The 14,817-nt window shown below is 43.6% G+C and overlaps 1 protein-coding gene across 2 annotated transcripts; it reads left to right on the forward strand.

Annotated features, from left to right (window-relative positions):
• Window positions 1-5,626: 5,626 nt before the first annotated feature.
• Window positions 5,627-12,989, forward strand: si:ch73-233f7.1 (uncharacterized protein LOC100537710 homolog). Of its 2 annotated transcripts, XM_040016351.1 has the most exons (5): window positions 5,627-8,609; window positions 8,700-8,813; window positions 11,249-11,307; window positions 11,530-11,657; window positions 11,955-12,989. In XM_040016351.1, exons 1-5 carry the CDS (start codon window positions 6,291-6,293, stop codon window positions 12,257-12,259), a joined length of 2,925 nt encoding a protein of 974 aa, XP_039872285.1. In that variant the 5' UTR covers window positions 5,627-6,290; the 3' UTR covers window positions 12,260-12,989. The 2 variants fall into 2 exon arrangements, with proteins under 2 accessions (XP_039872285.1, XP_039872284.1); XM_040016350.1 differs by having other exon boundaries at window positions 5,627-8,813.
• Window positions 12,990-14,817: the final 1,828 nt, after the last annotated feature.

The following is a 14,817-nucleotide window of genomic DNA, read 5'->3' on the forward strand; positions in this document are numbered from 1 at the left end:
TGTCTCCTCTCTGTCTCTTCCTTATTTCCTTCCTCGTGTTTTTCTTCCCTCCCTCCAACCTCAGATCATCTTGTTGACAATCTTGGGAAAAATATAAACATTAAAAGATCAAAGTCGACTGTGTCAAATTCTGCTGTTTTATTTCACCTATTACACTCCTATTAAGGTATTTGTAATGTTTCAGGTGTAACCCAACTCAGCTCCCTTTGGGTTCCCTCAACACTGCCCCCTTCAGACAATTTTCTCTCACTGAAAAAAGCTCCCAAGACTCTGATTTACTTTGGCAAGAAAACGCAGGGAAGAGTGGGTAGAAAAACATTAAGCATAGTATAAAAAGAATTCCATGCCACTTATTTTCATCTTGCTCCACAAAAGCAACATTTTTACTGTGCAATTATTTTGCTGTGGCACTGTACATATTGGAATAGATATGCATTATGATTAGCATGTCCTGATCCATCCACTGTACTTCAGTGGTGGTGACAGAGGCACGAGGAAGATCAAAGTCATCCTAATAGATTTCTATCACCACTCCCACCTGTTCCCTCCGGAATTTCCTCTCTTCCCAGCATGTGTGCATGCGTGTGCACGTCTGTTATGTCTATCAGACTGTTTGTGTTTCTGCATGTGTGCCTGAGTTTGCATCTGTTACCAAGTGGTTATGGACCTGTATGCCAGTGAGTGTGCATATATCTGTGTGTGTATGCATGTGTATGTGTGTAGTCTGTTTCAACATGTCTACTACTTGCGGGAATCTTATAATCTGGAACTGGAATATGTGCTCATGTCTGTGTCTGTCTAGCCTTGCTCCACCTCTCTCTTTCTCTTCCTTTCTCTTACTCTCACTCCTTGACAACTCTAATAAGTTTGGTAGATCAGGTTACACCCCTTGATACAACATGCCAGCTTCTCCCTTTTTTCCCCCTGTTTTCTCTAATTTGGTCTTCTTTTTCTTGCCCATTTCATATAACTGCTCTGTCTCAACAACAGACAGTTTCTCACGAACATAAGGAGACACATGCACAGCAGACGCACACAGACACTGACGGGGAGTGAGACAGACTACATGCACACGTCTGTCTCTGTAGGCCTCTCAGGTTGCTGACATTTTCCATTTTTGCGCATATAAAGTAATAATAATAATATTAGTGGGTGTGACAGAGCAAGGGTCCATTCACTACCGCTGCCAGCCTCCTATAAATATCCCCCTTCTTCGGGGGAATCTGAGAAGCAGCAGAGACCTTCAGTTTACACAGCTGAGGAGCATGTGGACGAAAATCTCTATTCTTTCTCTTTCCCTCTTTTTCCTGCCTCTCCTTTCCCCTATCCCTACTCTTCATTTTCCCATCACTTCACTGCTTGGTTATGTGACCATGTGTCTTTAACATTTTTTCCTGATCTCTTTGTCCTCGCTTGTCTCTTCTCACCTGTCTCCCTCCCTCATGATTTCATGCTCATATCTCTTAATCTCGCATGGCCTCCCACCTTTCCTGTCACCTTTACATCTGCACTTTTCTGTTAGTCTTCTCTGATGGATATTATGGAGAAGCACCAGACAATATACAGCAGGTTATTATGGGAACTGCAGAGTGATGAGGTGAAGCTAACTGCAGGTGGAAGTCATCCTCCCTTTCATCACATCTCTCTATTTTGTCTCCTGACTCACCCACTTCCCTTTGCCCCCCAACACACGTGCAGACACTTGCTGAGCAACATCTGCTTAAGTAATCAAAATAATCTCTCTCTCTCTCTCTCTCTCTCTCTCTCTCTCTCTCTCACACACACACACACACACACACACACACACACACACACACACACACACACACACACACACACACACACACACAAGACTTATAGTAAGATGTCCAAATATGATATGTATTGGCCCATTTTCACGTGTGTGTATCAGATTGGGAGACAAAATCTGGAAATAGACTTCGCAGGTACTTTGTTGGTCTTTGGCTCCTCCTAGTGGATATTTGGTGATAACGTGGCTCTATTGTTTCCTTCACTTTCTGAAAAGGAAGACGTCATTTAAAGCCCACCTGTGAAATGTCATCACTCACGTCCCGGTTTCACTTTTAAAGAAACTAGCAGTTGACGTGTAAAAGCAAAGGGGAGTAGAGAAATTAATGCGGATTGTTAACCATTGTGATGCCAGTTAATTAACCGAAACGCTAACTTGTTTGTCTGCGCTCAGTTACGTGATCACCCTAACCCCAGCATTAACCCCAAAAATCAGTTCAAACCAGCCATGACACAGCCCGAGACGTGCTCACACTGATAAAGAAGATGTAGGGTACTCATAAATCCGTCGCATTCATAAGCCTGACGACGATATTTTTTCAACTCTGTAAGGTTTTCTATTGCAGTGCCTAACTTTACATTTTTGTCGTTGAGCTTCTCTTTAAAACTGCAGTAAAATTCCTTAAATGTGTAACTTTGTGACGTAAAACACAGATCCTATACAGTTCTCCTTGACAGTGTATATAAATCATTTACACCATGCGTACACCATGCATGACAAAACAGCGTAACACGAGTATAATTAATGATAATAGACATAGAGTGGTTAAAAATGATACCTAAAAAATGTAGAAAATTATTATCTGACACACACACAGATTAATGAATCAGACAATAAATAAGATCAACGGAAAGTAAGTGTATAAGGTGTATACAGTTTGGTGCTCTTTTGTTCCTGTTTCTCTGACTGTTATGCTGATGAATATCCGGTAGATGGCCCCCTAGGATCACAGAAAAAAGTCTCAAGCCAGAAAACGATGGCTTCTGGAGCGAAGTGACATGGCTCCAGAAACCTTTGACAATTCAATTCAATTCAATTCAATTTTATTTATATAGCGCCAAATCACAACAAAAGTCGCCTCAAGGAGCTTAAACAATTTCACATGGGTGCTTCGCTCCTTTAGCAACTTTTAACTGAGAAGTATGTTCTGTGAGAAGGACACCCATGCAATAACTCTGTTCAATACGATCATTTCACCTACTAATAGTCACATCCAGCTTCAACTCGTTGGGTTCCCCAATGATGGAAAATACAGGCGGGAACACGCTGGTTTCATTAATAAACTCCTTTAGTTAAAATCATGAACTAGTGTTTGCTGAGCCAATTTATTAATGTGGTATTATCTTTATCACCGAAACACAGATTGAAGCAAATATAGTTAAAAGATGATGCTATGCTTTAGTGGAAGGGTGATTTGGGGGCCATCATTACCTAAAAACACACAAGATGAATAATTAATGTTTTATGCTTTAGGGTGAAATGTGCAGGATTAATTGTATGGAGTAGATACTGATAAGGATTCATTTTTAATACATCTAAAGCTATGCGAACAACACTGTGAGCAAATGTGAGCACTTTAAGACTAAACACATTATGGCCTCCACTAATAAGCTTATGTTCAGTCTTCCTTGTGTTTCTCTTGATTTCCTGTGAGGTGCAGAACTACAGATAACTTTATCCGATTTAATTTTGTATCAGCAAAAAATTATCCAGTGCTGTTAAAGAGAAGCAACACTTTTCTTTGGCACACAATACATTTTAAACCGTTCCATTTATTGCGGTATCGCATATTGTCCAATAGATGGCGCCACAAGATCACGAATGGAAAAGAAATATAGCGTTTTAAGTGCACTTACATGTGGACATTATGAGCCAAATAAAACATAGACGGCACTAAAGTGGAACTGAAAGCGCTTATAGAGAAAACAGCCCCCTTTATTTCAAGTGCATAAAAAACAAATGAGTTTCTAACCACTTTACCATCCTTCATCCACCCACCAGTACTTTTTCATTCTGTGGGGAGGAACGGGTCACGGTCAGATGGCTTCTGAGCGGTAGTTCAGAGAAAGTAGTCTTTCTGTCGGACAATTGGGTGAGCGAGGCGATAGGGGCGGATGAGTCCGGCTTAATGCTGCGTGTAATGCATGTTAATGTTACAGGCACCGAGGGACCGCCGGCCCGAGGGCTCTGGGATTATTTATCACAAAACATTTGTATTCTTCCGTCGGAGAACGGTTGATCCCGGATAGCTGCACACTAATCCTTCACTCCGTTAATTAAAAAGAAGGGAAAAGCAATGGAACTGGTGGTGGTGGTGATTTTTTTTTTCTTTTTCCAGAAATGTAATCATTTCTGGAGAAGCTTAACCATCTGCTTGAGGTTAAGTCTACAAGCAGATTGTATTTTCTGCTTATTTAAACCTGGGGATTTTAGTTTTTCCTGAAAAGGGGAGGGAAATGCATGCCAGTGCTGCTTATTGGAGAGATAGAAGTGCAGCAACTTTAGTTCCCAGGGGAAGTAAAAGTAATGCTTTTTTTCCTGCGATATCTTCCTCCGGGATGAGGATTTATGGTTTGATAGCATTGCGGTTTTATTCAAAAACAAGTAGTGACCTTTCTTACCTCTCCTTTAAAAACCCAGCTGAATATGAAGAGGGAACGTTATTCTCTCAGTTGCTTAAGAGAGAAATGTCAGAAACAACCACTGTCTTCAAGTGGAAGTATTCCCTTTGGCCCTGTTTGATTTGTTTTGAAAGTGAAAAGATCGCAGCAACATTAGACTTTGTTTCCCTGATCACCCTCAAAGAGGACCAACCATCAACACGATTTTCCACAGAGGTTTTAGTCCTCAGGTTGTTGGGAGCAATTTATAGAAAAATGCAGCGTCTAGTGTAAAAGGAAATGCTGCCCCTAAGAAGCAGAAATGTTTGTTTCTTGTTCTTTCTCTCTCATCTCCTCGCTTCTTTTCCTTTTTAGTTGCTAACAAGCCCAACGCTGCCCGGGGGCCAAGGCTGTGTCGTCAGTCCCATGAAGAGACTTTCAGATTTCCACCATTTTTTTGGCATTAGGATGCTAGTCGTGTCTGTCTGGAGAAGAACCTGAATTCACAAAGGCAGCCTTTGGTCGCACTCTAACTCTGTCTTTAACTGCTCCCTGCCGCTCACTGCTTGTCTAACTGACCAGGATATACAGGAAAGCGATTAGATGTGAACAAACATGCGCGGTGCTGAAAAGAGTTGTTCTCTTTATCTCAAAACTATAATGGCACTCTGATACAGCCTTTTCTGTTTATGCCAGTCTGTAAACAAATCATCTATGAGATATTTATCTAATCCCAACCACAGTATAATACCTGATTAGAGACAAGTATGATTGAGGCTTTATGACACTGCTTTTACGTTGATTGTGTTGATACATGTACGGACCCACTTAAGTGAATTAAAGGCGTGTAATGCGTATTTGTATTGGTCTTTTGTCCGTTTATGATTCTCAAAGTAATCGTTTTAAGTTCCAGAACCTGTAGCTCACACTCATTTAAACACTGATTAAAAATGAATACTCTGACCTATCAAAGATTCTTTTTGTAAAACCCAATTTCGCATGTGATGATTAATGAATGGGACTGTTTTATAGTGTTTGTATTCATCTTCAAAGGGCTCTAATTCAAAAGCATTATGAAGTCCCAGGAGCCTACTGTTAGTGGCCACTGGGCCATTTGAAGCAGAGCGAGTGAGTGCTTAAGCTTGTGTGTTTTGTTTACTGTATTTCAACACGTACTCATTGGACCTCAGAAGAATAGTTTATTATTTTTCTGAAGGTGCAGTGGGGATTGCAATAAAACAATAACACGATGTTGGCTATCACCACGGTCCTGGCGCAGTAAGGAGCTGGGAAAACCAAAACAAATCCTTACTCATCCTCATCTAGTAAACCCAGCCTAGGAAAGGACACCCGTGACACACTTTGACTCCTAATCCAAATCTGGCTCTGACGTCTGGTATCAAACTTACGCCCTGTCCTCACTTTAATGGGTCAGGCGAACAGACACGCGGATGTGAAAGGGTTAAACGTCTACAGTAATTAGAGTCGTATTTCGCGTCAGCGTCCTCCAATACGGAGCTGCGAGAAGCCACGTCCACCCCCTCCATCTCTCTTTCCATCTCTCTCTCCCTCTCTCTCTCTGTCACACACACACATACACACGCACCTCCCCACCGGCTCCTCCAAGTGCCTAATACACTGTAAAATCAAAGCGCGAGCCTCCCCCGTTCATACCGGTGTTGCGCGTGGAGCACAGCACCGAGAGAGGTGCTTTCACTCTGCTCCCGCTCTCTCATTCTAAGTATTCGGCAAAGTTACCCATACAAATAAATGTGACTAACTTCAATCTTAGGACAGGCTCCTTTTCTCTATTATGTACAGCTGAATGTCTTTATGAGGCGAAAGATGTCCGTGTGAGGTGCTTTACGCACGGGGCTGAAATGGATCACATTCTCTCCAGAGGCAGCTGGGTGCCGGTGACTGGCCTGGTTATATGTCTGCTTCTGTGCGCGTGTGTCGTGGACTTGGTTCTCGCGCAAATTCGCTACTCTATCCCAGAAGAGCTGGAGCATGGAGCTTTTGTGGGCAACATCGCCGAAGACCTAGGTTTGGATGTGGCAAAGCTGTCAGCCCGTCGGTTTCGTATCGTTTCTGGCGCAAAGAAACAGTACTTAGAAGTGAACTTGGAGAACGGGATTCTCTTCGTCAACGAAAAGATAGACAGAGAAGAGCTTTGTGAACGAAGCCCAAACTGTTTTTTGCACTTACAAGTGGTCATAGAAAACCCGTTAGAACTATACAGAGTTGAAGTGGAGATTTTAGACGTGAATGACAACTCCCCCAGTTTCCCGTGGAGCGAGTTTAATCTTGACATCACAGAGTCCGCTGCGCCCGGCTCTCGTTTCCCGTTGGAGAGCGCCCAGGACCAGGACGTTGGCACCAACTCTCTGCGCTCATACCTGCTGAGCGCAAACGAGCACTTCGCACTGAACATCCAGACGCGCAATGATGGGAGCAAGTTTGCTGAGCTCGTGCTGGACACCCCACTAGACCGGGAACAGCAGAAAAAGCACGAAATGGTTCTGACTGCTTATGACGGGGGCTCACCGGAACGCTCAGGGACAGCGCTGATAACTATTACAGTTTTGGATGCCAACGATAACGTGCCTGTGTTTGACCGCGCAGTTTACCGCGCGAGCCTGGTGGAGAACGCACCGAGAGGGACGCTGGTGCTGAAACTGAACGCCACAGACCTGGATGAGGGCTCGAACGGGGAGGTTACTTATGCGTTCAGCGGACACGCACCACTCAAGGTGCGCGAACTGTTCAGCGTGGACCCGTACATGGGTGAAATCCGAGTGAAGGGTATTGTGGACTACGAGAAAGCAAGTGTGTATGAGTTGTATGTGCAAGCGAAAGACAGGGGACCCTCGGCCGTGGCCATACACGGCAAAGTGCTGGTGGACATCCTGGATGTAAATGACAACGCTCCCGAAGTTATCCTCACATCAGTGTCCACTCCCGTTCAGGAAGATGCGCCAGCAGGTACGGTGATAGCGGTTATCAGTGTTATGGACCGGGACTCTGGAGAGAACGGAAACGTTGACTGCCAAATTCCAAACAACGTTCCCTTTCAGCTCCACTCATCTTTTAAAAACTATTACACTCTTGTGACAAGCGAGTTTCTGGACAGAGAAACCGTGTCCGAATACAACATCACCCTCACAGCACGAGACCTGGGCTCTCCTTCGCTCTCTACCAGAAAAACCATTCTCGTTCAAGTGTCTGACATTAACGACAACCCCCCGCGGTTCTCCCAACCTTCATACACAGTTTATGTGACCGAGAATAATGCCCCGGGCGCTTCCATTTGCTCTGTAACTGCATTCGACCCCGATTCTAACCAGAACGCCTATCTGTCTTATTCTATTCTGGAGGGTCAGATTCAGGGCATGCCCGTGTCCACTTATGTCTCAATCAACTCTGACAACGGCAACATCTACGCACTGCGCTCCTTTGATTACGAACAATTAAGAAACTTTCAGATTCTGGTACAGGCACAGGACGCAGGCTTCCCCCCTCTCGCGAGTAATGTCACAGTTAACGTCTTTGTCTTGGACCAGAACGACAACGCACCTGTTATCGTATCCCCACTGCCGAAAAACGGCACTGTGGCCACAGAGGTGGTTCCGCGGGCAGTAGACGCTGGCTATCTGGTTACCAAAATAACAGCGATAGACGCAGACGCGGGGCAGAACTCCCGCTTGTCCTATCAGGTGTTACAGGCTACAGACCCAGGGCTGTTCAGCGTAGCTCTGTACACGGGAGAAATCAGGACTATTCGTCGAATAGTAGAAAAAGACGCAACAAGACAGAGACTGGTAATATTAGTCAAGGACAACGGGCAGCCACCGCTTTCCGCCACTGTCTCCATTGTCCTCACAGTGGTAGACAGCGTGCCCGAGACCCTGTCAGATTTCGGGGACCTCACACTCAGCCCGCAGCCCCCTTCAAACCTCGCTCTCTACTTGATCGTGTCGCTGAGCACTATATCCTTAATATTCCTGGTGGCTATCATCGTGCTGGCTGCAGTAAAGTGCTACAAGGATAGCGAGACTCTCAGCGGGTACAACCTGCCCCCCCTATCCTGCTGCTGCTGCGGGGGGTTTCAGCCAGAGCCGCCCCCGGAGATGTTCAAAAAATCCAACCTCAACCTGCAGATTTCATCCGCCGCCAAAGTGCCCACGAACTGCATGGAGGTGAATGGAAATAGCAGTCTCTCTCAATCATATTGTTATAAAGTGTGTCTAACCCCCGAATCAGCCAAAAGTGACTTTATGTTTCTGAAGCCGTGCAGCCCGAGCAGCACACCGAGGAACAACGAGGCAAAGAGCGCGGAAAACTCGTGGAACGCGCAAAGCCGGAGCGCATCTGTGAACAACGGAGCAACTACTCCCAGTGAGGTAGAGTGAAATCAGCATATAGTATAAAACAAAGGAGAGCGAGCTGCTCGTTTAATTCCACCCCATTCCACACACTGACACAATAACAACTATCAACTCAGTTTCCATCAGATGTGAATCTAGACTGTGACATTCTCCCATGAAGGTCAAATCGCGCATGCCATACAGGCTGGTACTCAACTTGAGGAAAACCTTCAGTAAAGTCACTCTTTTCTTCTATCACTCCCTCGTTAGTGTTTTCGCACAGCGTGTCGTCTCCACAACGTTTTAATATAATTGTGGCAATAATGAATTCTAATTGTGCTGCCCATGTTAATGTTTTGCACCCGGGAAATGAAATGAGACGACGTGAGATTACATTTTAATTGACATGTTAATGAAAGTGTAAAGCCCCATCTTGCGAGGAGCATATGCTGTGCAAAAAACCGTGTCTGAGAACGAAGTGAGATGTCAATTACTGCGCGAGAGGAAGATGAGATGTAGTTCAGGCAGTCTCCTCTGTTCAGTCTTGGTATCAATTCAAGCATTTAATAATAATTCGAGAACTAATTATAGAGATTGTGACCTGCGAGAACAATGTCTACATCATCCAGTGTTATTGCCACACAGTTTTCATGCAGTGACGTGGCGCCTGCACACACCTGCTTCCAGCGTATCTACCTGAACAAAACAGTCAAGGTTACAAACATGAAGGTGAATGGCAGCTGTTTGAAATTGTCAGCCTTGGGTTCAGGCAATCCATGTCACGGGCACTCGGGTTTGTGAACACGCCTTCTTGTTTTCAAACTAACAATACAGGACAGATAACCTCACTAACTATGCCTCAAGGGCACAAGGACGACCGAACCATTATACCAGACACAATGTGGCGTATTCGCAAGAGGGGGGTGGCTGTCCATTATTGATGAAAAATGGCAAATGGTCGGTTTTGGGGAGACAGGGGAGGACATCGCGAGGGGAGGGGGCAAGGAGAAGGAGGGGGCACAAGGACATGGCTGGACTGAGACGTGGACAGCCTGTAGATCGGCCCCAGCACTGTCCTCTGAATGCGAGGAGAGAAAGAGAGATGTGGCTTCATATTTGTCGAGCAAGGGTGGGGAAGAGGAGGGGGTGAAAGGGAAGGAAGGAGAGGGGAGAAAGGAGACGAGGAAGGGGGGTAGTTTACAGAGGAAGGGTGTCTACGCCCGTGTTTTTTTTATTTTTATTTTTATTTTTTATTATTATCTTAATAGACGGAACAGCAGACCATAAATATGTGCGTAATGTCGATTCCGGTATGAATCGGTCCTGACTCTTTGTCCCCTCCGCGCTAATAGCGTGGAGGGGACAAAGAGTCAGGCCCTTGATACCAGACTCCACCAGGCTGACTGAGAAATGTCAGCCCGGTCACTGACACATACACCTCTGGCCACAAGAGGGAATTCGAGGTCACGGTGAATGTGCCGCCTGTAGCTAAACTCCTTCAGGAGAAAGTGTCCTTCTTTTTATTAATTGGCTCCACCAAATCACCCGGTAGTGCCCCTCGGCGTGCTCACGTGAGTCACAGTGAGGTTGTCTCTGGCGCGTCAAAGACAAATCACAACGAATCACAAATACTCGAAGCAAGTGCATAACCGCGCTTAAGTTGACGAATTGAAGGTGAAAAGGGAGATTAAACACACATCTAAGCGCGCACGACACACAGGAAAGGTAGGCGAATGTGATGTGTGCTACGGTGTGAATGCGTGGCGAGACGTGCTGGGTTATTCCATTTACAGCTGCGAGGGCCGCAAACTTTTCAAGGCTCTCTGCGAGACTTTTAATTAAAAACCTTGCTCGAGGAGCGTCAGGCAAATATTAATGTAAAATGATGCATAAAATCCACAAAACAATGACGTGTGTAATTTTCTTAATTTCCTCCCTGGCACGGTTCCCTTTGAAGATTAAAATCATGTTTCGTTTCATCCCGGTGGGGTTCTAATTGGTTTTGTGCACAGCTGGCTGAGGACAGTATTTTGAATACCGATTCTAATAATAGCTTACGTCGCATTCTTCTCGTTAACAACTTTAGGTGAATTAATGGAGCGTGGAATCCATACTATGAGAATCAAATTGGAATAAATATCACTCGGGTGCTCTCTTTCACCCTTCCCGCTGCGCCACGGAGGATAAAAGCAAAACTAAGTGACAGGCGAATCGTAGCTGGAGGCGTCACCACCTCTACTCTTGAAATGAGCATGTTCTGCCAAACATCCACGGGGCGGCAGCCACGATCCATCTGAAAAGAATCGTGTCTTCAATTCAGGAGGGATCCCAAGAAAGTCTACTCCTGTCAGCTATCAGTGACCTCTATCATAACAGACATCGTTTAGATGAAATTAAAAATAGAGCCACACGGAACTGATCGTTGACATGAATACCCTTCCATTAACTCTGACAATATCTTCCCTCTGCAGCTAAAGCAGCCAAACACAGACTGGACTCTCACGAAGAACCAAAACTCCTCTATTAAAAGGTATAGTTCTGAACTTTGACCTGATTTCTGTAGAGCAGCATTATGACCTGCCCCCCCCCCCCCCCCCCCCCCCCCCAACACACACAAACACACACACACAAGTATGTGCTCAATAAAGCTCTAAAGCATACAGTCTGCATAAAAAATGCTCATGTCAATATGATTTGCATTTTCATAAATATGAGTCAACGGTGTTGTTACACAGACTTATTTCATTTGTAGTTACAATTCCATAAACATGGATGGCACCCTCATGCGAAAAGCCATGCATGCAGACCCAGAAAACTATGTCACCTCAATGGCACCTGGACAATACTGGACCTGGGGTACTCACATGAGAGGCACGAAAGGTGAGAGAGGCTAAATGCATTCCTGCTTATGTATGCATATGGAGTATTTCATCTACACTACTTTAATATTACACACGCTGCGCATCCTCGTTCTTTAATTTTTTGACTTTTTTGTTATTCCCTTAACTCACTTGTAGCTGACGGCCTACCTCATCCTCACTAAACTGACCACTAAACAGATCACTGCTCCTTTTACTGCATTTAATCGTTAACAGTCCTTACAGCAAGCTGTAAAGACATGAGTCAGTATTGAATAATAAGCAGTTGTTTGTTCTCTCCTTTCTCCTCATGTTATAGATTATAAAATGTCTCCTTCACCCAGTGGGATTCCCTCTCGCCCCTGGACTCCTCGGTGTACACCTCCTCCCCAGCAGCAGCAGCCTTCAATCCCCTCCCACCCGCACCCACACCCACCACCCGATTACCACCACAATGTGTACATCCCTGGGACGCCATCAGGCTTTTGCACCCTGAGGCCTGCCGCACAGCGAAGCGACCTAGATGTCCACAATTCATTTTCTACTTTTGGAAAGAAGCGCCGTCTCCAGATGTCGCCCCAGGGAGAGACTGCGATCATAAATAATGACCTGTACAATGACTGACTTTTCAATAACTGCCCTAGTGGATGATTAAAAAGATGGATATCATTATATGAAAACAGAGGTAGAGCCCACCCAGTACATAAATTAATGAACATATGATTTATAAGTGGTATGAAAATAGAAAGGGAAAGAAGAATAATGTATGGACAATCTGTTTTGAAGAAGGATAATGAAGGTCTGATGGCTATTTATTTGACATGCCACTGCAACATTGTCAGCATATGTGTCTGTTTTTATTATTAGAATTATCATTATTATTATTTAGACAATCAAACTGGAGCAGCAGTTACATCCAAAATAGTTTTCGAAAAAGCATTCATGGACAATAATTTTGCACATCCTTATGAATTTATATTTTTTGGTTACATGAAAAAGAAGACGTGTTTTTCCTTTTTGTATCTTTGTTTGCTAACAGAGCTTGTGTGAATATGAAACAGTGAGTATGTATATGCAAGCTGCACCATGAAGCAGACTACTGTAATGACAGGGGAGGGTTCCTTCCTTTACACATGTACTGTATACATTTATGAAAATAAAGTATTTTTTTCATATGGCCTTCCTCTTTTCTTTCAAACAAGCATTTGTGACCTGCTGTGATTCATAAAACATAATCCCTGCACCAAAACACAGATTCAGTCGATGTGCACGCATAAATGATTTAGATGTAAGTTTTCCAGATCTATGTTTAATTAGCCTGAGTTAATTATTTTGAGGTGAAAAAGTTCCAGAGCTACTCGTACAAGGGTGAAAAGCTTTTCGCCTTGGTAAGCTGTTTTCCACGGTGAGGAATAAACATAGTAAAATGCTAACATATGCTAATTGGAGTGCTTGCATTTCCATTTGCCCGCAGAGAATAGTTGGGTTCATTAACTGAACAAACAGAACCTCCTCTCTCGAAATATCACTTTAATTAAGACCACGAACAGGAATACAAGGGAGGAAAGGGAAAGGATGGGGGTGGGGGGCTCTTAACTCCAAATGCCACACCTGAATCTGAGCAAGGGGGCCTGTGGCTTCTCTCTCTATGTATGCCCTTTTATTTCTTTCTTCTCTGGGAATTAGTTCACAGCATCAACAGATGGGAGCTGGCCACTGGCCAGAAATGAGCAGGGTAATTAGGTTGTCCTATGGCTCAGATTGAAAATAATGTCGTTAATAAGGAAACGGGTGTCCATAGAGAGCATGGAGAGGAGCAGAGTAACCTTCTCTGTAGTAAGGTGATCCACAGGGACAGTGAAAGGGGCAGCCATTTTTAGATCGGCTTGGCTCATTTTCAGGTTTTGATCCTTGAAATAAAGTGGAAGTTGGACATTGTTTTTTTCTTTTCTGTTTTAAACACGTTCAGAAACGCCAAATTCATGCATATAAAATAGATCACATACATATCAGCTTCCTCTAAAGTCAGCAACTGGTGAAATTGTAGTGAAATGATAAAATATAAAATCTCAACGTTTCTTCTCTTACAGCATAGCAGGACTTGTAAGGCAGACAGACTCGCTTCATTTCCACATCATGTAACCATTACTGTCGGTCGCACTGGGAGCTGTCCATTGTCATAGTGCTGAAACGGCTTTGTCCATTTGTGCCTCTAAATCCAACTGCAACGTTTCCTGTTGTCCACCAGAGGGCGCTTAGAGCACGGTGCAGCAGGCTGGATTTAATGCTTTCACAGCAGCCTCTCACATACATAAATCATGACCTCTTAAAATGTTTTGTTTTTAATTTTTAAGTAGTGATAAGAAAACAAAGTCATGAGGTGTAAATTATGCTCGTAAAATACAAATAAATTACATACCCCTCCCCCCCTCTAATGTCAGTGGTAGGTTTAACCAAAAAAAATACCAATAATGCAACAACATAACATACGATGAAAACGCTGTTACAACACTGTTACAAAAACCTTGCATTCATTAATGTAAAAAAATGCACTAATTAAATGAAGCAATTGAATGTTGCAGCTTGCTGTGGTGAAAAGCTTTAAATACTGTTGATTACATTAATCTCTGTTTGTTCGTTTTTTTAGTTAACCACATCTTACTCTGCAAACTAACTACTAAAATTTTCCCTAAAATATAAATACATAAACAAAGTAGTTGAGTAAAAAACACACAATTACACAAAGAAACATAGATGAAATGTGGTTTAAATACTCAAGTAAAGGACAAAAAAAGGACAAGTGCCTCCGAAAACTACTTAGTAAACTGTAAGTTAAGTTATTTATATATTATAGATGTTTAAATTTGATTAATTTTTGATCACAACGTTTTCACAGTCAATATACTGACCAGTTTTTCCACAGAATAGTTCCCCGGTAGAGGGCATCATTGAGTAAAAATTATTTTAGTGATCCACTTATTTAAAACTCTTATCCAACCCAGGGAGAAGTTTTCCCCTCCAAACAAAACTTGTTGGACAGAAAATATAACAGAAAATATTATGAGGACACCGTGTAATGTACAAACAAAACAAACAAGCAAAAACAAAAAACTGGTCGAATCTCAGTGGGTGTCATACTGTCTGTTGCATGGGCCCCCATTTTTTTGTGTCTCTGAAGCCCT

This window comes from Simochromis diagramma, unplaced genomic scaffold, assembly GCF_900408965.1.
Source record: "Simochromis diagramma unplaced genomic scaffold, fSimDia1.1 OVJJ01000685.1, whole genome shotgun sequence".
Classification (NCBI taxonomy): Eukaryota; Metazoa; Chordata; class Actinopteri; order Cichliformes; family Cichlidae; genus Simochromis; species Simochromis diagramma.